The sequence below is a fragment of the Pseudoliparis swirei genome, chromosome 19 (assembly GCF_029220125.1).
Source record: "Pseudoliparis swirei isolate HS2019 ecotype Mariana Trench chromosome 19, NWPU_hadal_v1, whole genome shotgun sequence".
NCBI lineage: Eukaryota > Metazoa > Chordata > Actinopteri > Perciformes > Liparidae > Pseudoliparis > Pseudoliparis swirei.
Genome location: NC_079406.1, coordinates 19,652,978 through 19,678,022, shown reverse-complemented (window position 1 = coordinate 19,678,022; position 25,045 = coordinate 19,652,978). Strand labels below are relative to the sequence as shown.

General features: G+C 46.4%; 1 protein-coding gene across 1 annotated transcript in view; it reads left to right on the top strand.

The window, feature by feature from the left end:
• The first annotated feature begins 2,941 nt into the window (after positions 1–2,941).
• Positions 2,942–25,045, top strand: part of tnmd (tenomodulin) — a 58,888-nt gene continuing 36,784 nt past the window's right edge. Inside the window, exons 1-2 of the mRNA XM_056440228.1 lie at positions 2,942–3,006; positions 6,580–6,714. Of these exons, the coding sequence (XP_056296203.1) occupies positions 2,959–3,006; positions 6,580–6,714 (183 nt within the window). The 5' untranslated portion in view covers positions 2,942–2,958. The remainder of the gene's footprint in view (positions 3,007–6,579; positions 6,715–25,045) is intronic.

Genomic DNA, 25,045 nt, shown 5'->3' with positions numbered 1-25,045 from the left:
CTGACGCAGCAGTCTCGACGCGCGTCGAAAAAAAGTGTGTTCAGACCAGACGCGTCGCGACCGCAGAGTACTTCCACTTTTTAGTGGATTGAGCTGCACTCCCACTGCGCTTCTCGCTGCTCTCTCTCTTCTTCTCTCTTTGATACGTGTCTCTGAGACATTTCCACCTACGGCGGCAGATCTCCTCTGCCATGAAACACATATGCCGGCGGTTGGTTCAAAGTAAAGTACAACAAATAGCTTCTCCGACCTTCTTCCACGCTTCATCTTTATAGCTACGGTTTCGGTAAGTAAAAAGAGTCGTGTCATAAAGTTCGGGGTGCCCACAAACGGCGACAATAATCTTTTCCTCTATTTTCTAAACCGGCAGGACGATGACGAGCGGAGCTGCTCAACGCTGATTGGCTGACGCAACTATGACTCACGCGTTTTTGCTGCCGGAGTTGGGAAATTTCAACTCGCGCGTCGACGAGCTGCGTCTGTTCGCTCTGTTCGCTCTGTTCGCCCCGCGGCAAACGCTCTGTTCGTGCTGCTTCAAATGCGTCTGACGCGCTGCTCGCTGGAAAATACGCAGCTACGCAGCTTCTACGCAGCTGTGCATTGACTTTGCATGTAATCTCGACGCGCGTCGAAATTTCGACGCGTCCGGTGTGAACACACCATAAGGCTTCACAATCCACAGACCACTCCTGGCTAAACCAATTGCAGTTAACTGTCTCTTGCTCCACCTAAAAAAGTGTCTCTGCATCATCCGAAAGTTCATTTTGTATCTCCCGGGCGTCCCGGCCCCAGGGGAGATATCCACTTCTCATTGGATACATTGTCCAGGTAACACCTTTCCCCAATTCGCTCATTGGCCGAGCCGTCTGGCTGTTGGTAGATTTGCATATCCACATGATGTCATCACTCCGGCCACCATTTGCCTTCTGACATGCGGCCCACTGCATGAAATGGGGTCTCCTCCAGGGAAGGGGATCCCTTGCTGCCACTGATCTGTTTCTTGGCACACAAAGAGATTCATCTTTACCAGTGTGTTACAGTAATGCATTAAACAATAATCCACACATTTACCAAACAATATTGTAAATTATTAAACAATAACACACATTCTATAACAACATGTATGAAGTTATGGTTTATTAGTAAATCCTAATTTACATATTGCTTTAGTAAATTGTCTAATTCATCAATATCTAGAGATAGATAGCTGTGTTAGTCAATGCAACAGCTAGCTTGTCGGAGCGCACTGAAGGACTCGCACAGCAGTCCGTCGCCCACATCGGGATCAAGCCCTGGGCGAGCGGAGTGCCACATTCGGACCACCAGACGACATGTTTGGCCCGACCCTTAAGGTGCGTTCACACTCAAAGCGATGCGATTATTTTCGCGCGACCGAATCCCATGAAAAGTGCCGTGTGGCTGCGATATACGTGATATTTTTCCGGGCGGCGCGTTTGGTGTGTTTGGGGCAAAGCAATGTAGGCGACGCGTTTACAGCGGCGCGTTTTCAGCGGCACAATTTTCACCCCTAGTTGAAATACTTCAACTTTGAGGCGGTAATCTCGCAACTGGGGCCAATCAGCTCTCGAGTTGCTCCGTGCGTCATCGCTGTCCCGCCGCTGTTGAATTTGAACAAGAGGGACAATAATGTTATGAACACAATAACATATATTATATATTATAATGTTATGAATACAATAACACGCGTTTAGATGTTCCGCTCTCGTAGCGCTGGAAGCGGAAGTCTTTCAGACGGAACAGTAACTTCATCGGTGAAAGTGACCGAGCTGTGTGAGCCTACGGGTGATGTCATGAACCCAAACACGAGGGCGTTAGTGTGTGGGATGTCTACAACAAATATAAAGCAGAACTAGTGGTTAGTTATTCCGTGGTGGATGAAGGAAATGATAACGGTCTTTACGGAGACGAGACACGGAGACAAAACCCCGCCCCTCGCGGAGCGTCTCGACGCTTATGGCGTGAACACGGCAAATGGTCGAGCGAGTAAACTCACGCGTTTTGTGCGACACGAAAAATCACATCACTTTTGATGTGAACGCACCTTTACTGACACGGTTCATGTCATCAAGAGTGTGCAGCGATTGTTTTTATGAAATCTTGTTTGGATTCCAACATACAATTTACACTCGTGTGAAGTGGACGCTTTAAATAAGTGTAGCAACATTTTGCATCCAGTAGCTTTACAGTTTTAAAAATAAATTGCGTACATTTATATTTTTGGGTGAAAAATACATTAACATAATCATTATTTAAGTTATTTTATATGTTAAATGAATATGTTTTTCCGACACAGGACATTATCAGCTTTTTTTTGTTATAAAATACTGGAGGGGATCTATATAGCTTCTGTCCTCAGATTAAAGTCTTTGCTTCATTTCTCTTTTACTTACGAGAAGTGCAAATGATGTTCATTCTGTGAGGTTGCATCCTTCGTTATGCTGCTGCTATTCAGTCCGCTCAGCTTGTTTACTGCAGCTGTTTGTTGCAGTGTGACTGGGGAACTAAAGCAGGTTCTTTAACAGTTTTTAATACTTCTAAAAAATGAAGCTAAACACATCTAACGTGCTATCTAAATACAATTCTTTATTCTTTCCCACATACAAACTGTGTGTCCTCCAAGCAGGAATCTTTTAAATCACTACAATATTTTCATCCAAATACAGTATGGCATTTATTCAACAGGTTTGTCATTCAGTGTGAAACCATTCGTGGCTTCCCACCTTTGAAATGGGAGCAGGGAGGCGAGAGAGACATCTGCCTTGCTTTTAATGGGTATTGCAAATGTTTCAGTAATTCCACTCCAACTGAAACTTCCCTCCCCTTCAGCACACTCCCGAATTACAGCACTGGAATGAAGCGGGGACTCTTGGTCCTGCAGTACGTTATTATTTTCCCTAGCTAAGAGGATCGGAAAGATTCCTCCTGTGGTCTTGCATCATGGAGGCTGGCAGTAAATCCAGCAGTCAACAGATTCTGTGGAAAGATGTGAGTCAATTTTTTTTATTTTTATGTTTGATTTATTCCAATTATTTGAATTATAAAAACTATTTTAAATACATTCCGAAATGGAATACTGTGCAGCATTTCTGGTCACTAGAGAGTCCAGAAGGTGGGAGCTCTCTTAAACTTTTACAGCTCAATAAATGAAGTGTAAGTTGCAGCAGTGGTGGTTTAGCAGTGGGGAGGGGGATCTGTGATATTCTAGTGTGAGCTTGAAGTAAAATGTCAGAAGTTCTCTTTTTTTGAATCAAAAAGAAGCTGCTGCTTGATCTCTTGCTCAGTGATCTGAGTTTTCTCAGAATAATAATTTTTCAATCTAATTCCTTTTGGATTTTCACCTTGGCTTCCTGCCTTTATTTCCACACTTATCTTCGGTCTCATCTGCACCACTGCATTTTCGTTTTATCTAGAATATCTTTCCTTCTCACATGCAAGCAGAAAGTCCAGTACCTACCGAGCACAGTATTATCTTGTATACCATATATATACCATATATACCATGTATACCATATATATATATATATATATATATATTTAAAGGCAAGTATTACAATACATAGGTATCATAACTACACTGTTGGTAATGGATGCAGAATGATGATGATTAAAAAATCCCCTGTTGATTCATATTTCAGAATAGTTTTCATAGGAATGTGAATGCTTATATGAGCTACCCCAGTGTGATAAACCATGCACTGCCTCGGCTCGTTGGTTATGTAGGGTACTTCTGGGGTTTCTTTTCTCTCAAGGAAGTGCCTCCTCCCTGCATGATAACAGCAGGGGGCTCCAGGCACTCTTCCTCACAAAGCCCAAGAGGAATTGACTGCCTGAACTCCTAAACCCTTTAAACACTAGTTGGTGAATGCTGCGCTCTCAGACTGCTCCCTCGTTCTCCATCCTTGCCTTTATTTCTGTCCTTCTGTCTGTCTGCCTGTCTGCCTGTCTCTCTCTCTCTCTCTCTCTCTCTCTTTCTCTCTCAATCCCGCCTTCTTCCTGTGAGTATTCGATATTCGAAGCCCAGGAAGACAGAGAGGTTTGTCCTTTGGTTAAGTTTCCACTGCTTATGCAACCTGTCACAGGAGTAAAGAATTTCAGCCACTGCTCTTTTCCGTTCTACTAAGAAAATTCACAATAAAAATAATTTCTGTCTCTCAGATTGTTGGACTCTGTTTTTCATTTTGCCTTTGGGTTGTCTCGAAAATGTCAAATAAAGAATGAAACAATGTTAGGATTTTTTAATTGCAAAGGTTTTTTCCAGTTTTTAGGGGGCTATCTATAATAGAATGTCCTCTGTCCTTCCCCAAAGACATGCTGCTAATGGATTTACCAATCAGAAGTGCAATCCAACAAGCACACTGTATAATTGTATGTCAGTATTGCTGTATGCTATCTCCTCCTGTACATCACCTATACTGTTGCTTAAAATATTAAAATACACTACCGTTCAAAAGTTTGGGGTCATCCAGACAATTTTGTGTCTTCCATGAAAACTCACTTTTATTTATCAAATGAATTGAAAATTGAATAGAAAATATAGTCAAGACATTGACAAGGTTAGAAATAATGATTAATATTTGAAGTATTAATTTTGTTCTTCAAACTTCAAGCTCAAAGCAAGGCCAGTTGTATAGCTTATATCACCAGCATAACTGTTTTCAGCTGTGCTGACATAATTGCACAAGGGTTTTCTAATCAGATATTAGACTTCTAAGGCGATTAGCAAACACAATATACCATTAGAACACTGGAGTGATAGTTGATGGAAATGGGCCTCTATACACCTATGGAGATATTTCATTAGAAACCAGACATTTCCACCTAGAATAGTCATTTACCACATTAACAATGTATAGTGTGTATTTTTGATTAATGTTATCTTTATTGAAAAAACAGTGCTTTTCTTTGAAAAATAAAGACATTTCTAAGTGACCCCAAACTTTTGAACGGTAGTGTAGGTTATATGGGAAATCTTTTTTTCAGGATTATATTGGATAATTATTTTTGACAATATACAATGTCAGAGAAAAACACACACCTATTATGTCAAATAATTCTGACATTATTTTAAGACTCTAACCTGTTATGGTGCAGCCCAATCTACTGTAACACAATAGAAAACCAAAGCTGCTTTTCATCATTTAAAAAGACACAAAGATAAGCAAGACCAATTTTGCTAATTGAAGTTGGTTCCATTTTTTTAATTTTACATATCTCCTATTCCATTGTCCTCTGAGACTTTCAAAAGGGTCCAGTGTGAATGAGAAGCTTTTATTTATGCCTGCTGGAGCTCCAGGGGAACAAAAGCCTGTCTTTATTAATTTGTGGCCTTGAGCTTGGGGAGTTGACTACAGCGGGCAGAGTTTTCATTTGAGGAAAACTTTAATAAACGTGACCTTTCTGTGGCACTTATGCAGTCTGTCCTTCCCTGCACTTGCATGGGGATGGTTATATGTGTGTCATTAGTAGCCTCACTGCTGGGTACTTTTGCAAAACAGTTTAAATCAAATGTCAAATTTTTGGAATAAATGCAACAATGATGTTTAAAAAGAGGGGGAATGAAAAGAAATAATAATGAATTCAGACTTTAAAATGATAAATTGACCAACAGTTTGGGAAATATGGGAATGAGCTTTCTTGCGAAGAGTTCAATGAGAGGTTTGATACCACTCTCATATGTCTTCGTTAAATAGAATTGTGAAGTGGGGGGAACTATCTGAGGTGTCCCTTGTTCCGAATGTATTGTATACATGGCTCACACTTAAACAGCTTGGGTGGACGTAAAACTCTCCCGGTTGAATCATTAGTATGAACAATTACTTTAGAAATAGTATTTTTCTTGTTTTAAAAATATGAAATGAAAAGAACAAGCCTACATACTTAATATTTTTGGGGAAGAAGTCATCTGCAACTCCCACGGTGCATTTCAGCTTGAAGTCTTTAATCACATATCTTTAAATGATTTAAGGGGAGAAACCTCAAGTTTCCGCTGTTGAGAAAACTGGAACACAATCTGCAGCTTAAATCAATTTAAATCTTAATCCTTTTTTGGATTAATTCTGCAACTGCTGTTGTACTCACAAAAACTGGATACACCAATATGATCACCATATTGCCAATATGACCACCAGAGTTCTTGGTTTCTATGTTAGCTAAATCCTACTCAACAAAGTATACTGAAGATAGAATTGGAGAATAAAAAGATGAAATGGTAATACAGATTGGGGGAATTGTCCTCCATCAGGAGCTCCGCTTCCTTCGAAACTGTTTCAAACTGTTTTAATTTAGCATTTCCAAAGCTAAATACATATTATAATCTACTATTATATATTAAGCCCTACAAAAATCAAAGAGTTAAACACAACAAAATTACATTTTACAGGGGATTATGTGAGGTAACAACCACATATTGCTGAACAAAGGAGACATAATGGAGCAGATATTATAACACATAAGAGAGTTGTATTAATTTAACTCTTGTTATGGTTGTTTGGGTTATACAGCATACATATACAATGTATATATGCATCATATATATAATATTGGACCCATATTTTGCAGGTTGAGATGGAAAAAGAGAAGAAGGCCAAGTACCACACGTACCAGCGAGTGGCTCTGGCTCTGGCTCTGGTCTTCCTTTTTCTGGCTCTCGGTGTTTTCAGCCTGAGATATCTATGGAGCCCCAGTCTGGGGAAGGTAAGGCTAAATATCACCTCATTGTTTGCCAGTCATCAGTCTTATTGCCACTGTCTGGTTAAGTGTGGTCCTCGAATCAATGCCACTTCAGCAAATCATATACCGTAAGGAAAAGAAAATCATGCACATAGGGAAACGGACAGCCACACAAAGGCAGTCTCTGAAGTCTCTATTGTATCTTGCTAGATTAAAAGATGTGTGGGCTATGGAAAGGACAGCTGTGTTTTGCTTGGCTCCGGTTTTGGTTGTCATATCTGTAATATACTGAATTCTTAGACCAAAATATCACACACTTTTTATTGCTGCAAATGTTGGCCTGTGGCATTTTTCTACTTTCTGCTCACATTGTAAATCTCTTCTCACAATGACGAATCCTGATAACTCAAAGCTGACCCTAATTGCTGTTGACCAGAGTGGCTACCGCAGGACTGAAATCTCTTGGTAATTGGGATAAACACTTGTCCTGCACATTCATCTTGTGAAATCCAATTCAATCACACTTGATGGAGAACGTCTTTATTCGGCTCCGATCCCCTGATTTTCCCAAGGGGCCAAAAAATAGCTAATATACACAAGCTATGGGAGAAAGGAATAAGTAATTTCACAACCAGAAATTGGAAGCTCTACACATTGCAAATAAGAGAAAATGAAGACTACGGAAACATGGGTAAAATTGAGCTTGTACTGTATATTTCAAACCTGAATGCATAAATGTGTTTCCTGTTGATGCCTTGAGGTGACAAAGGGAAATTACATTACATTACATTACATGTCATTTAGCAGACGCTTTTATCCAAAGCGACTTACAATAAGTGCATTTCAACCTAGAGTACAAACTAAGAACAACAAGAATACAGGAAGTAACATTTCCTCAACATAGTCGAACTACAAAAGTACCATAAGTAAGAGCTATTTAAGTGCCACTGAAGTGCAAATCTGTGTTTTAATCCAGATATAGTCGGAAAAGGTGTGTTTTCAGTCTCCGGCGGAAGATGAAGAGACTTTCTGCTGTCCTGATGTCAGTGGGGAGCTCGTTCCACCACTGAGGAGCCAGGACAGCAAACAGTCTGGATTTCGAGTGGTTAGCTCGAGGTGCAGGAGTCACAAGTCGGTTGGCTGTTGCCGAGCGGAGCGAACGTGCCGGGGTGTACGGTGTAACCATATCCCGGATGTAGACGGGGCCCGATCCGTTTAGAGCACGGTACGCCAGAACCAGTGTTTTGAAGCGGATGCGGGCAGCCACCGGTAACCAGTGAAGAGATCGAAGGAGCGGAGTGGTGTGGGTGAATTTCGGGAGGCTGAAGACCAGTCGAGCTGCTGCATTTTGGATGAGCTGCAGAGGTCGGATGGCCGTAGCAGGTAGACCAGCCAGGAGGGAGTTGCAGTAGTCAAGGCGTGAAATGACCAGAGCCTGGACCAGAACCTGTGCCGCCTTCTGAATAAGAAGAGGCCGTATTCTCCTGATGTTGTGCAGCGTGTACCTACAGGAACGCGTCGTCGCAGTGATGTTGGCCGTAAGGGAGAGTTGACTGTCAAGTGTCACCCCGAGGTTCCTGGCAGTCAAGGTAGGGGCCAACACAGAGCTGTTGAAGGTGGTAGTCAGGTCATGGGTGGGGGAGCCTTTCCCTGGAAGGAATAGTAGCTCAGTCTTGTCAGGGTTGATTTTGTATGGCCTAGATCAAGTGGTGGGGATATGTGGCAGCTGTCCCCAATCTGGCCTCGGCTGCTGGCTGGTTGGTAATCAGTCAGCAGCCGATGCTGCTTGTATAAAAGGGCAGCAGAGCTGGAGGGAGAGGAGAAGTGAGCAGAGGCGCAGGTTTTGCGGTCTGTTGTGCGTTGTGTGTGTGAATAAAATATGTCGTTCAACGAAACCTCTTGGTGCCTGGCTTATCCTTGGAGCCTTTGTGGGAAACCCACGGGTAGTGGCCCGGAAGCTGCTACATCATTAGTTCTACTTTAATAAGTTCTGATCATTCTCACGTGGCACAAAATGTGTTGATGGTATAGGTTGCCCAGGTGATGAATATCAAACCTGCAGACCCCAGGTTTTGCTTTAATGGGGTCTTTGGTGGGGAGGCTCATCTCTGGCCTCCCCGTCAGTGAAGGAGATGGAGCTGCTTCAAAGGAGATTCACCTGTCTGTCAGAGGGGAAGGAAGCTCCCTCACACACAGCCGGACAGTACAACTCAGTATCCTCAGAAAAGCTGGAAACTACTCTGAAAGTAAAGAGATGGATGGATTCATTGACGGATGGAAAGATGAATTTGCTCTCTGACATCAACCTGGCAGCTTGTTTGGTGAACTGGCATTTGGTGCAATGCAGCAGGACACTTGACAAGCAGCTAATCCTGCGCAGCATCTGTAAAAATGTGCAGATTCTGGGCAGCGGAGCAAAACCATTTATTTTAGGAAACAGTTGAGTGGGTGTTGTTTTTCATTTGAGTACAAAGATGAGCATTCCGGTGACAACTCAAATTCAAACTTAGTTAAAATAAAGTGCTTCCATCAGAGTCCTTGAACATATGGAATATATAAGAACTAATACAACAAGGATATACATAGTCAGACATAGAAACCATGGTTATAATGATTATAATTACTTTGCCTGGATGATCCCTGGAAGCATGCTCAAACAAAGATTTACCACGCATGCATGGTAAAGAGTCAAATCCCCCGACTCTTTAAAACTGCACAAATCAATATCTCTATACAGGACTGTCTCAGAAAATTAGAATATTGTGATAAAGTTCTTTATTTTCTGTAATGCAATTAAAAAAACAAAAATGTCATGCATTCTGGATTCATTACAAATCAACTGAAATATTGCAAGCCTTTTATTCTTTTAATATTGCTGATTATGGCTTACAGCTTAAGAAAACTCTAAAATCCTATCTCATAAAATTTGAATATTTCCTCAGACCAAGTAAAAAAAAAGATTTATAACAGCAAAACAAAATCAAACATTTGAAAATGTGTTTCCAGGTGTTTCGAGTTAATTAGACGATTCAAGTGATTTGTTTAATACCCTACTAGTATACTTTTTCATGATATTCTAATATTTAGAGATAGGATATTTGAGTTTTCTTAAGCTGTAAGCCATAATCAGCAATATTAAAAGAATAAAAGGCTTGCAATATTTCAGTTGATTTGTAATGAATCCAGAATGCATGACATTTTTGTTTTTTTAATTGCATTACAGAAAATAAAGAACTTTATCACAATATTCTAATTTTCTGAGACAGTCCTGTATATGAAGATGTATATGAAGTATGTGTCATGGGAAATCAGTTATTTGTAGTGACAAACATACTAAAAATATCATCAATTCTACAACAGGGCGATTTCTCCTGTCTTTCAGCTTGTTAGTTTGGTTTTACAGCGCACAAGTTTACCGCTTTGGCTCTCGATTCCAGGCAGCTATTTTCATCAAAAAACCTCTGATAAACTCACACTGTACACTGTCTGCTGATGACTAAGAGGCTGACAGACAAAGTTAGCTGGTGAACCTTTTGGTACATTTAGCAGCCATAGAGTACAATATTTCCCTGAGGAGTTATCGTCGTCAGAAGCAGAGCTAAGAAAAAGAGAGTGCATATTGGACTTGCATTCACAGGTGGACAGAAATGCATCCCGTAAATTAATGTTAATATTGCCGTAGAAAGCTAATAAGATGATAATCCTTTGCTGTTTCTACCGCCTGGTTTCTCAAAAACTTTCATTAATGCAGGTTTAAGACACATAGAATATTTAAGAGGGAGGTTTGTTTCTTCCCTCAGAGAACCTTAGTGATGGTTCATTAACATATGTCAGTTATATATGTAAGCATTACAGTACAAAGGAGAATTGTCAATTAGTCAGTTGATGAAAACATGTATACTTGCCTAAACTCCGAGTATGGAAAAGCAATTGCAGCAAAAAAAACTGCCAGCGTATTAGTTACCACATTTTATAGTGAGCACACAACATAAGTGTTCATCATTGAAAAAGAAAATTGTGTGTAGGAACTGATACACAAGTGAAAAACAGGTTTGTGGAGAAAGCTTCTGATGGGGTCCCTGCTCCGTTTAAAAATCTGCTCTTCCTCCAGCTGTTCTGACAGATTCTGAACATGATGAAACTGTGAAAGGTGCAAACATCTTTTTCACAGTTCAAAAAATAAAGAGGCACTGGAGCACACTATGAAGTACTCAATATTACTTAAAAGATGGTGTTGAACAATTTGCAGCTTTACTTCCAGGACTTTTTCAAGTGAGGGATCCGATCTGACAAATCTGAAAATGAACCGCTTTGAAGATAACAAGCCGAGGAAAGCCTAATGCTGACTGAGATTTAATTACCTAAAACATTGATTATAAAATGTATTCTGCTGCTAAAAATCGTTTTTTGCATGCTCTCAAAACACAAATTGCATATTGACGAATGCTTAAATTACTTCAGTGCCCAGTCAACGGTTTAACTCATGTACTTGCGCTAAACAATTACTACTCGCCATCACTCAAACGAAAGAAACACAAATAAGGTGTGCTATATATCACACATTATACAGAGCTTTGAGCTCAGTACTTGTAATTAAAAGTTGAAACCGCAGCACGACTGCAGCCACTGATGCTTCTCGTCTTCACACAGTTTACAGAAGCATCGTGACCTCATGCACCCATCTTTTTGTAAATAACCGCAGAAAGGTAATTTGCTCTGTGCATTGTATTTCAATATGACACGATAACCGCTTGGGATCGTCTTATAATTACCTGAAAACATGTGTTGTTACACAGCCCAGGGGGAAGATCGCAAGTTACGTATGTAACTATGGTTCTATGAATCCTGGATGACCGCCAGAGGCGGTGCTTAGCACTGGATATCTTCCGTCTTGCGCAAAGCAGGTCGAGTATTAATAACAACAAAGTCACCCGTGACCTCGGATGACCCGCCCACCGGGTATAAGTTCCGGTGTCATCCCGAGATCAGTTCTACGGAATCTTCTCGCTGAACTCACGAGATTCCGAGTGACTAAGAACTCTGGCGGTCATCCAGGATTCATAGAACCATAGTTACATACGTAACTTGCGTTCTATTTCATCCTTCCTGACCGCCAGAGGCGGTGCTTAGCACTGGATGACTTATACCAGCAGAGTCACGAGGAATCCCAAGGAAACTACCTCATATGACTCAAGCAGAGGATCTGGACCACCTGCAATGCATGGAGGGTGTTCCCGTTCACTCTGTAGTTTCTGGTGAATATGCGCAACGATGCCCCTGAGGCTGTTGCATACATATGCACCTATATTCCCTACGGGCATACCTCTTCGGGTCGCCCGTGATGTGGGAACGCCGTTGGTAGAACAACACCCTGCTCTGGATGGCAGAGCACGGACGTTCACCACCTATGCCCAGGCAATGGCCTCCACTATCTAGTGGAACAGGCACTGTTCTGCCGTGGCATAGCCCTTCTTAGATCCACCCTAACTGACTAGTTATGGTGGTCAAGCTGTGCAGGCTGGACAGGCTGGTTGAGCCCCGAGCGTGCCAGCACCTTTGGGGGAAGCCACTGCTTTAGGCCGCAGTGTGACACCCGAGCCCTCTGAGTTCCCCTCAGACAAGGCTCATTGACCGACAGGGCGTGTAGCTTGCCTACTTGCTCTGCCGCAGTTATGGCAAGGATGAAAGGTCTTTGCCGACGGCAACCACAGCTCTGCCTCTGCCAAGGGAGGCGAGCATAGGGTGTCCAGTACCCCGGGCAAGTCCCCTGGAGGAGCCCTCGGGTAGTCACTGAGGCCCTCCTTATGAAGAGGGACACCAGCTTGTGGCTGTTCCGCATCCTTGTCGGCTTTAGCATGCTGCCCTGAAATGGCAGCTATGTAGTCCCTCAGGATAGAGGCAGTCATGCCCTTAACTAGAAGGGATGACGGAGGCGTGAGTACCGTAGGCACGAGGCACCGTACTGGGTCCCTCCGTCCGCTGGTCGGGAAGCGGCTTCGGTCTGCACGTCTCGTAGACGGATGGCACTCCGGCATTTAGAATAGTCCTCTGGACTGATTCTGTTCAGCTGCTTCTGCTGTCCTGCGGCCAAGCCCTTTGTTGGGCACGGCCGGGATCGGGATGGCAGGTCCCACCATCTAGCTGTGCTAGGGGCCCGCATGTCAGCGAGGCACCGTGGCGTCTCACAGCGAAGCCTGTGCAGCCAGGGGAACCAAGTCCTGGCTGGACACAAGGGGGCCACCAGCAAAATTCGGTGGCCCTGTTGAAAAACCCCGAGTGGTTGGCAAGATCAGCGGAAATGTGGGGAACGCCCTGGTTCCGTTCTCCTGGTCGCTACCTCGCCCGACAATTGGTCAGGTGAAGGGTTACCGGAGTAAGAAAAATCAGAAGGGCACGGGAGCTTCGTAGCAGCTCTGCCGCCCTAGGGGCCCCTGGAGGTTCAAGCCAACCCGTGGTTGAGGCGATGTCTCGCCCAACAAGTATATATTCCCTCCCAAGTATGGCAGGAACTGTTTGAGCGCTAGGTGCATGGCCTGTGGCTCCAGACCCAAGTGTCGCGAATAGACTGTCCTCTGGAAGTCCTGTACCGCCAGACTGCGCCCACCTTGAGAGGCGGAGTCTGCTGTGGCGACCTCCCGGTGGGGCGGACCCTTCCCTGGGGATACCCTCTGACGGGTATGCTCTCACCCTCTACGGGGATAGAGCCGAGGGCATCACTGTGACCCCCATCTTGTGCCTGTGGCCCCTGGCGAAGGCTGTTAGGCCCTTCATGCGAAGGGCACCGCGACAGCAGCCCAAGCATTTGCCCCATAGGCAAGGAAAAAAGGGATAAAAGACCACTGCCTGCCCCCTCAGAGAGTATCTACCTGCTTGAGTGACGGGCAGGCCCACTTAGTGGCTGCCTCTAGAGCTATACCAACGAAGGTTGTGCTCCGAGAATGGCTCAGAAAACTCTTTATGTTCACGAAGGCCCAACCGGGCAGCGTGAGAAAGAGTGTAAGACAGCTGATGCAGCTGTCAATTTACCCGATAGGCAAGAAGAGAGGATAAAAGACAGCCATCTGCCCCCTCAGAGAGTATCTACCTGCTTGAGTGACGGCCAGGCCCGCTTAGTGGCTGCATCTAGAGCTACACCAATAAAGGTTATGCTCTGAGAATGGCTCAGACAGTTGTTTGTTCACGAAGGCCCAACCGGGCGGCGTGAGAGAGTGCAAGTAATGCACTGTGTGGCCCTAAATGGGTATGGCGCACATAGCCAGATCGTCCAGGATGGCAGTTTCCTCACGCCCTGGGGATTGCAGGGCGGCAGTAATGCCCTTTTGTAGAAACTCCTGGGGAAGTCCACATGGAAGAAGCCTGGGAATAACGGCTTTGGAAAGCATAACAGAGCAACCGTCTGTGAAGCATTCTAGGAGCCTGACAAAAGGCCTCCCTTAAGTCGACAGACATGAGCCGATCTCCTCTGGAGACCACACGAAGGATGTCTGCTGGGCTCAGCCTGAGAAAAACAAGATGTGGCGCCCCCGAGTCTGCGGGGTGTGGACACGGTCCTGCGAAGACCAGATAACTGCTGCCTGGTCTAACCGGCTTGCACCGTGCGCTGCTGCGCCTGTAGAGCAGGTCCCCTGATTTCACTGGGACAGTAGGGAGGTTGTTCCTACATGCCTCCGACAAGGGTGCCTGCGCCGACCAAACAGCTGGTCTGAACCCTGGAGAGCATTAGGCGCCCAGGTTCTCGCGACGTAAGTGCACCTGCCTGCAGCGAAGCATCACTGAGGCTGTAGTCAAGTATGACCTATGAGGGGGAGTTGCCGTGTAGTAAGCACGGTAAAATGGTCACCTGAGAACCGACTGGGCTCGAGGGCACCGGTCATCCGGCCTCGGAGTCCCCTTGGGGAAAAACCGATGGATGCGATAGTCAGCTCAATGGATGGCATGGGACGAAGGCCACCTTTGGCCATATCCTGCATGGGCGCCGGGGTTCGGTGATCTATCGTAAGATGGTAACCCCTCAGATAGTCTCTGGAGGGGAGACTGAAAAGGTGGCAGGGCCGGGAATGCCCCTGAGGAATGCACTAGCGTGCGTGGGGTTCCGGCTGCTGTCTATCCAGCAGTTCCTGTGCCCTGCGAATGACGAACCCGATGGGGCCGTCGACTGCCCCCTACAAGGGGCTACCACTGGGATGTCCTCCCTTGGGAATGGATCAGCCGTGGGTGGATCTGATGCTTCAGTCCTCCCTGCACTAGGGTGGCGACTTATCTGAGCTAGTTCTGCGGTCAGCAGACCTACTCTATAAGCTAGCCTGCCCGATTGCACTGCTAGGGGAGCCCCTGCGGCTCCTAGCCGGCGCTTGCAACTGGTCGGCTGGCCTGGAGCTGACCTGACCTGTCTGTTGGGGTCCTAGCAGGAGCTAGAGCGAGCGCACTCTGCTACTGTGGCCCAGGTCCTGTGGAGCAGGACAGAGACAGCCCGTCTAGTGAGGGGAGAGCGTAACGCTGCCCGACACTCGTACAGTAGCTGTAGCTGCTACAGGTCGCAGCAGTAGCACTCTGCTACTGTGGCCCAGGTCCTGTGGAGCAGGACGGAGACAGCCCGTCTAGTGAGGGTATCAGCCACCACTGGCCTCCCTCGTCCGGTAGCTGTAGCTGCTGGGGGTCGCAACAGTAGCACTCCGCTACTGTGGCCCAGGTCCTGTAGGACCGGACGGAGACAGCCCGTCTATGAGGGTAGAGCGCGGACGCTGGCCTCGCTAGTACGGTAGCTGTAGCAGCTAGGGTCGCAGCAGTAGCACTCCGCTACTGTGGCCCAGGTCCTGTGGAGCAGGACGGAGACAGTCCGTCTAGTGAAGTGAGGGCGTCCCAAAAACACCACTGTCCTCACTAGCACGGTAGCTGTGGCTGCTGGGGGTCGCAGCAGTAGCACTCAGCTACTGTGGCCCAGGTCCTGTGGAGCAGGACGGAGACAGCCCGTCTAGGAGGGTAGAGCGCGGACGCTGGCCTCGCTAGTACGGTAGCTGTAGCAGCTAGGGTCGCAGCAGTAGCACCTGCTACTGTGGCCCAGGTCCTGTGGAGCAGGACGGAGACAGTCCGTCTAGTGAAGTGAGGGCGTCCCAAAAACACCACTGTCCTCACTAGCACGGTAGCTGTGGCTGCTGGGGGTCGCAGCAGTAGCACTCAGCTACTGTGGCCCAGGTCCTGAGGAGCAGGACGGAGACAGCCCGTCTAGCGAGGGTAGAGCGCGGACGCTGGTCTCGCTAGTACGGTAGCTGTAGCAGCTAGGGTCGCAGCAGTAGCACTCCGCTACTGTGGCCCAGGTGCTGAGGAGCAGGACGGAGACAGCCCGTCTAGCGAGGGTAGAGCGCGGACGCTGGCCTCGCTAGTACAGTAGCTGTAGCAGCTAGGGTCGCAGCAGTAGCACTCCGCTACTGTGGCCCAGGTCCTGTCGAGCAGGACAGAGACAGTCCGTCTAGAGCGAGGACACCTCTTCAATACAGTAGCTGTGATTACTGGTGTCCTATCAGTAAACTTAAGCGAGGGAACTCTGTTACTGTGGAAACGGGTTCCGTGGAGACAGTTTAGAAAGCGGTCTAGAGAACAGCCTCTCTTAGAGAGAGGGAGTGAGGACACGCTTGACTAGTACAGTAGCTGTAATTACAAGCATCCCACGAGTAGCCTGGGCGAAAGCCTGTGCTACGGGGGAGCAGGTCCTGTGGAAAACAGTCGCAGTGAGAGGGCAGGTCTCTTCGAGGACCCTCTCCACTAGTATGGCAACTGTACTTACTGGTGCCTCCCAGTAAGCCTGAGCGAGAGCTCTGCGCTACTGTAGACGCTGATCCCGTGAACACGGGTCAGAAAACAGCATGTCTAGTGAGAGAGTGAGGACACACTTCACTCGTCTGGTAGCTGTCAGCATTAGCGTGGCATTAGTTAGCCTGAGTGGAGACGCTCTGCTAGCTGCAACAACGGCGATGTCATGGAGGTACATGTGCAGTATGCATCAGTATCGATTTATAGCCTCCTTAGCGTCCCCCCGGTGAGCCTGAGCGGGACGCTCTGCTCACTGGAAGCCGGTAGCAGTGTAGCAGTGTGGCATCCAGCCGCAACGAGCGGACGCGCTCTCGTTAGCGCTGTAATCGCCCACCAGTAGCCTGAGCGAGAGCGCTCCACTACTTGGGTCGAGGTCCTGTGGAACAGGAGGTAGCTGTCGGATTTAGCGTAGGCTCCGTTAGCCTGAGTGGACACACTCTGCTAGCTATGCACGGCGGCAATGCTACCAAAGTCAACACACACGCTATCTCAATCGCTACAGAGAGCCGGTCGCGCCGGTGTAGTAGCACCGAGCGGACGTGCTCCCGTTAGCACACAGTTAGCAGGAACGAGCTCTGCTCCTGTGGGATATGCCGTCATAGGCAACAATTGTATTCGATCTCACCCGATTGAAGCTGCGGTGAAGGCGCTCTGGTGAAGACCGAAAAGACTCGTGCGTTCTCCGGTCCGCCTCGACGGACCGCCGAGAACGCAACGCGTTCCTCCGAGGAGGAGAGCTCGTCGCAGCCTCTGGAGGCGACGGATCGCAACTCCGACCATTTGGTCACAAGGCTCCCGCGACGAGCTGCAGTTAAACTTCAGCCTTAGCTGATGCCTGCTTGCAGAAGATGAAAAGAACTGATCTCGGATGACACCGAACTTATACCCGGTGGGCGGGTCATCCGAGGTCACGGGTGACTTTGTTGTTATTAATACTCGACCTGCTTTGCGCAAGACGGAAGATATCCAGTGCTAAGCACCGCCTCTGGCGGTCAGGAAGGATGAAATAGAAAGTTTGCCATCACTTCCCATGTGTGTGTGTGTTGTGTGTGTGTGTGTGTGTATGTGTGTGTGTGTGTGTGTGAGGGCGTGGCTGTGTTTGTACGCATGTGATTGTGTATGCATCGGTGTGCATTGTGTGTTCCAGTGTGTAGATCTGCATTCTCTTTTGGCTTACGGCAAATTTCTCTTTGCTATATGTGCTCGTTATTGTTCTGGGCCCACAAGTCTCACAAGGGAATTTCCCTCCTAGTAAATTAATCCTCTGTTATTGCCAGTTTATTTCAGCAACTCCCCGAAAATTGAATCTGGCTGGTGAATCCCAGAGAAAAGTACAAATAATTTGCCTTGAGGAAATGACTTTAAAGAAATCATAAAGAATCACATCTCAACAATAATGCCTACTGTGTGTAGGTGTGTGTGTGTGTGTGTGTGCATGCGTGTGTGTGTGTGTGTGTGTGTGTGTGTGTGTGTGTAGAGCACAGAATCCAGAGTGTAAATGTTCAAATTGTTAGATTTGACATATTTGGTGTTCTTATTAATTCATGAACCAATTTGAGCAAGATTATCTGCAGACCAGCAGCCAGGCTAGGCTGCATGTGGACCTGTAAACATTGTAACCCATTTTTTTGCTGTGAAATATTGAAGAGCTCACAGGTGTTTTTGGTCTGTATGGAAAAACTGGCTGTGAAATACATGAATGTCAGACCTGTGGAAAGTGCTCCATTATTCAAGCTGAAATTGCATTGCTCACCTTGATGCCTTTCCCTCTCCGAGCTCAAGGTAGCTGCTGAGTTGTCGCTCCTGATGGCCTCTTAAATGCCTCACTGTCAGAACCGGCTTCTTTAATGAAGCCTGCTGCTTTCCGCCTGGTCACAGGTGTACGGCTTTTCAAGGCCGGGCTCCCCTTTGTTTATTTATTGCTCATAGTGTATGTATACCCAACAGTCCCCTGGGTGTAGATGTCAACATGCAACAGGGGAGAGAGACACAAGATTTGATCATGATATGATTCTATTGTCCTTTTTTTCTCTTAGTTTGTCTCCAAGAACCAAACAAGTCACCGCTAACTTCTCCTTCCACTGCTTGTTTACTCGGACTCGTGCAGAGGAGTTATTATTCTGGGGAGGCAACAGGGCTTATCCAAACAGCTGCTTGTGTGTGTGAGTGGGGGGGGGGGCCTCAGTCTGCTACCTTTCTGATTTTACACGTCAGACTCATTCATTAGCATGCCAGTGTCCACTGGTGTTTCTCCCTAGCTGTTACATTACATTACATTACATGTCATTTAGCAGACGCTTTTATCCAAAGCGACTTACAATAAGTGCATTTCAACCTAGAGTACAAACTAAGAACAACAAGAATACAGGAAGTAACATTTCCTCAACATAGTCGAACCACAAAAGTACCATAAGTAAGTGCTATTTAAGAGCCACTGAAGTGCAAATCTGTGTTTTAATCCAGATATAGTCGGAAAAGGTGTGTTTTCAGTCTCCGACGGAAGATGTAGAGACTTTCTGCTGTCCTGATGTCAGTGGGGAGCTCGTTCCACCACTGAGGAGCCAGGACAGCAAACAGTCTGGATTTCGAGTGATTAGCTCGAGGTGCAGGAGTCACAAGTCGATTGGCTGTTGCCGAGCGGAGCGAACGTGCCGGGGTGTACGGTGTGACCATATCCCGGATGTAGACGGGGCCCGATCCGTTCAGAGCATGGTACGCCAGAACCAGTGTTTTGAAGCGGATGCGGGCAGCCACCGGTAACCAGTGGAGAGAGCGGAGGAGCGGAGTGGTGTGGGTGAACTTCGGGAGGCTGAAGACCAGTCGAGCTGCTGCATTCTGGATGAGCTGCAGAGGTCGGATGGCCTTAGCAGGTAGACCAGCCAGGAGGGAGTTGCAGTAGTCGAGGCGTGAAATGACCAGAGCCTGGACCAGAACCTGTGCCGCCTTCTGAGTAAGAAGAGGCCGTATTCTCCTGATGTTGTGCAGCATGTACCTACAGGAACGCGTCGTCGCAGCGATGTTGGCCGTCAGGGAGAGTTGACTGTCTAGTGTCACCCGAGGTTCCTGGCAGTCAGGGTAGGGGCCAACACAGAGCTGTTGAAGGTGGTAGTCAGGTCATGGGTGGGGAGCCTTTCCTGGAAGGAATAGTAGCTCGGTCTTGTCAGGGTTGATTTTCAGATGGTGAGCAGACATCCACTGAGAGATGTCAGTCAGACAGGCAGAGATTCGCGCCGCCACCTGTGTTTCGGACGGTGGAAACGAGAAGATCAGTTGGGTGTCATCGGCATAGCTATGGTAGGAGAAGCCGTGCGAACGAATGACAGAGCCGAGAGAATTTGTGTACAGAGAGAAGAGGAGGGGACCCAGGACGGAGCCTTGAGGAACCCCAGTAGTGAGAGGACAAGGATCAGACACAGACCCTCTCCAAGTTACCCGGTAGGTGCGGTCTTTAAGGTAGGAAGAGAAAAGAGCGAGTGCAGTGCCTGAGATCCCCAGGTCCTGAAGAGAAGAGATAAGGATCTGGTGGTTCACGGTGTCAAATGCTGCAGAAAGGTCTAGAAGGACAGAGGAGAGAGAGGCTGCTCTAGCAGTGTGAAGCTGCTCAGAGACAGCAAGGAGGGCAGTCTCTGTTGAGTGGCCGGCCTTGAATCCAGACTGGTGAGGGTCAAGAAGGTTGTCACTGTGGAGATAGGAGGACACTTGGTTAAAGATAGCTCGCTCCAGAGTTTTGGAGAGAAAAGGAAGAAGAGAGACCGGTCTGTAGTTGCTGACTTCAGACGGGTCGAGCGTGGGTTTCTTCAGGAGAGGGTTGACTCTCGCCTCCTTCAGAGAGTTGGGGAAACAGCCAGTTGAGAGGGAGCTGTTAATAAGATGGGTGAGAAAGGACAGAAGATCAGGAGCAATAGCCTGGAGAATGGGAGACGGGACGGGGTCAAGGGCGCAGGTGGTCGGTCGGGCGGAGGTCACCAAGCTAAGAACTTGATTGGGAGACAGGGGGGTGAAAGAGGAAAGAGAGGGGGATGAAGAAGTTAGTGTTGGTGAGGTGATAGAAGATGGATCAGTAAAGGAGGAGCGTATGTCGTCTATCTTGTTTGTAAAGTAGTCGACAAAGTGGCTCGGCAAAAGGGTGGAAGGAGGAGGGGGACAGGGGGGATCAAGGAGGTTGGAAAAGATAGAGAAGAGTTTTTGGGGTTAGAGAAGGAAGACTGAATTTTGGTCAGGTAGAACGAGCTTTTGGCTGCAGAGATAGAGGTAGAGAATGAGGAGAGGAGAGATTGATAGAAGAGCAGGTCTTCCGCTTGATTCGATTTGCGCCATTTTCTTTCCGTCGCCGAGGGTGGCTCTCTCGGCCGACCGAGTCCGACAACCACGGAGCCGGAGAGGATTTCCGAACCGGTCGTGTCTTAAAAGGACAAAGAGAATCAAGAGATGAAGACAGGGAAGAGAGGAGAGTGTCTGTGGCAGAGTTAGGCTGCATGAGTGAGAAGCAGTCAGTTGAGGGGAGAGCAGATAGGACAGAGGAGGCAAGAGAGGAGGGGCAGAGGGTGCGAATGTTGCGGCGTACAGGTGCAGAGTCTGTAGATATGGGTGGGTTGTCAGTACCAGAGAGCGAGTAAGAGATGAAGAAGTGGTCAGAGACATGGAGAGGAGTTACAGTGAGGTTAGAGGTAGAGCAGTTTCTTGTGAAAATGTAGTCAAGGCGGTTGCCGGCTTTGTGAGTGGGAGGGGAGGGACTGAGTGAGAGGTTAAAGGAAGACAGTAAGAGTAAGAGATCACATGACTTCTCTGTCTGGATGTTGAAGTCACCCAGAAGGATGAGCGGGGGGCCGTGTTCCGCGAAGTTCGATAGGAGGACGTCTAGCTCTTCCAAGAAATCTCCCAAAGAACCAGGGGGACGGTAGAGAACAACAATGTGAAGTTGAACCGGATGAGTAACGGTCACAGCATGAAACTCAAAAGTCAGTGGGATAAAGAGTGGAAGCGGGTAGGGAGCGAAACACCATGTGGGTGAGATGAGTAAACCTGTACCTCCACCCCGACCAGAGGGTCTGGGTGTGTGGCTGAAGGAGTAGGCAGAGGAGAGAGCAGCCGGGGTAGACGTGTTGTCTGCTGTGATCCAGGTCTCAGTGAGAGCCAGGAAGTCAAGCGACTGCTCCAAGGCAAAGCCAGAGATGAAGTCGGCCTTGCGGTTGGCTGACTGACAGTTCCAGAGGCCTCCTGTGACCAGGTGCTGGGTGTGAGTAGAACGGGTAGGAAGGATAACAGAGGAGGGGTTCCGGTACATGAATGAACGAGTCCTATAGTAACTACGAGTAGAGATACGCACAGGTATGGAAAAGACACACATATTCACAAAATGGGGAAAAGACTCATCCACCCCCGAAGACTCCAACGGAAGACTCCTATGTCTTTGTCCTCCGAGTCTTTGTCCTCCGAGTCACGCTGACGCTACAGCTGACGCGAAAAACCCCATCCGGTTATGAGCCCAAGTTAGTGCCAATTACCTCCAGCTGCGTTGACACCGCCCCTTGGCTTTTGGTATTCAAATGACACTCAATAGAAACCAGGTGATGATCGCTCATCCAATCAGTGAAGATTCAGGTGTCGGAACACAGGACACACCTCTCTACCAAAACAACTCCTTAAAACAGGACAAACTAACAATCTAGCAGCTTTAAACGACAAATACAACAGTAACTTTTAGCAGATAAAACTAGTTTAAAGAAGATACTTAGCAGGATCCAAGTAGTCAGTAGTCTCGCCTCACAGGTAGAAAATGCACACTGTTAAATTAGGGAGCTATGGGTTCCCTTTTAAAATGATGCATTTTGCCGTTCACTCGGGGAGCAGTCAGGAGGAGGGGAGGTTGCAGCCAGGGAAGAACAAAAGAGATTTTGTTGTAAAGTGTTGCCTGAGGTAGGAAGGCTTCATGGCGGTTGTGGCACATTGCCTTCTTCTGGGACCGTGGCTGCTACAGAGAGCGTGACGGCACTGCAAAGCCCACCGGGAGTTGTGTACTGTGCCATAGAGCCCTTTAGTGCTTCTTTGAATTTCCTTTTAGAAGCTAGTATAATGTGGGTGTAGAAAAGATCAGCATCTTAATTACCTTTACTTCATTTCACCAATCCACCAGCAGCTCATGTGCAGCATGTTGTATGTGCAGTGCGGTGGGTAGACAGACATAAATGCTTGCCTTTTTTCCCCCAGACTTTTTTCCTTTTCTCCCTCACCATTGTGACTGCCAAGAAGACTCCTCTGCTCTGTTGTACAATTTAGAATGTGAATGAGCTTTCACATCCACTTCCACTCGCCCAGCAAGTCTGCACCGCTTACAGCCTCGGCGTACTTTCACCGCCGCAGTGCTGAGGCAGAGAAGTGAACAGCACAATGGAAACTAGATGTTCATCTGTCCTCTCTCAATGTGTTCGAGGGATTCACATCAGATATTGCTATCATGTTGACATACAGTATACTCTGATGCATCATGACTTTAGCAATTAGTTACTGTCTATTCTCCAAAGAAAAACATATGTTGTGTCAGAGTGCTTGGTTATATATGTTTCACCATTTAAGGGGTTGCATTGACTTGTTGTCACCTTCCTCAAATGTGTAGAGAGAAGAGGCATCAAAATCTTCCCTTCAGGTCAATTTGGTGCTCAGTCTCCCACTAATAATAATAACCTTAGCTGATTCGTCTTTTTTTATGCAAGCAAATGAGAATTTGTAACGGCTCTAAAAGTCGGAATGTTAGCTCATTATAATGACATGCATTCAGACCAGCCAGGCTTATTAAAGCACTTTTTTTTAAAATAACACACTCTCAAGTGGAGTTCTTTCATCCAGTGAAACTTCAAGTGTTTATTCAGGAAATAAGCAAAGTAAGCTGAAATGAACCTCATTAATGATGAGTATTTATTCCAAATGTTTGGAATCCATATGTCGCAGAAGAAGAAAAAAACATTAACAAACAGGATAATGCAGCAAGTGGGACGTCACGTACTGATGGTATCACTTCAATTTTCTCGATACAGCGGAGGGCAATACAATAGAAATGTAATATTTTAAGAGTTTTCTTGTGAACAAACACAGTTTACATGATTGTAAAGTTATGTTTGTCATTGTGCTATAGACGCTACAAACAAAACGGAGACCTGCTCAACAAAACGTTGCTCAATAAACCCACGAGTCAACAACTGGCCACGCAACTTAACCAGTTGTAAATAATAACATTATTGATTACTGCATTGCTTTGAGTTAACATTGATGTTATTAGTTACACATGTGCTTTTCCAGACAAGTTAAAAATGTTTGTGTTGAGCAGAATCAATGTGTTTAAACCCCCTCCCCCCAGTAGTTTTAAGTTATAAAGGCTATAAATGGTAACTAGATTTATTCAGAAAGCCAAACAACATGTTAAATACAAGTTGGATGAATCATTGACTGCAAAGAATGAAAGAAATGGCGAAGCTCATCAGACAAAAATGTCAGTCAGTATTGTCAAAACCGGATCGAGTGGGGGCCGCGGCCATTACGGGAGAGAAATTCCAAAAGTGCACATAATTTAACTGATTTATTTACAAATTTATTTATTTTTGAGACAAACCGTAGACAGCAGTAAAGTCAGTGGTGTCAGTGATTGGTGGAGAAAATGTTGAAGGAACAAAACCCAGCACATGGACAGCGTCTCCCCGAGAGACCGAATGTGAACGCTTTTATAGTGACAGAGAGCATTTTGCACAGGTGCTCCCGAGTGGACCCACCGACTTGCAAAGGGCAACAAACCAGACACAACAGGCCGTTAGCAAGCGGGTCTTTGTTTTCTAAAAACTGCCATTAAGCCATTGATCAAATCGATATCTTTCAATAAATAAATAGAAAAGTCTGTAACTAATCTAATTATACAGTTCACTTATCCAGGGTTTTAAAACTGGTGAAGGGACACACACAAAGGTTGTGTTAGAATGTTAAAACTCCAGACCGAGTGTAAAAATAATATATCAGTAAGAATTCATTTTGATATTAATATGTAGTGTACGACAGAAATGTTGTTAATTAAATCCTGCAACATTTCACCCAGGCTATTATTTGTTCCTGCCAGACAGCTAATGAGCCCCACATTATCTCAGCGAGAGACAAAAGCCCAGAGGACACATTGTACTCTAAGGAGTCTGAGACCCAATGTGTAACTGGTTAGAAGAAAGCTTAGCTTCTGTGCTCACAGTGAGCAAAAAAATAAAAACAACCATCGTCCTCCTCCTACATTTAACACAAATTGAAACTTTCCGTTTCATCCATTCCCGTTGTAGCTACTGATGCGGGTCAATGGGTCAGTCCCGCTGCCACCATGAATACAGGGGAAAGGAACTTGACAAGCTTTATCACTGTCACATGACAAGGTGAAGTACATTTTCTGGGAAAATGAGATGGAGCAGCCGAGCAGCAGCTGTCATCCATCATACTTGTGATGAGTGCTGGATAACTACACATCCACCACACTGTGAGAAAAAGAAAAATCACTATACTTTGTACATTTAGATGCTTCAAAATA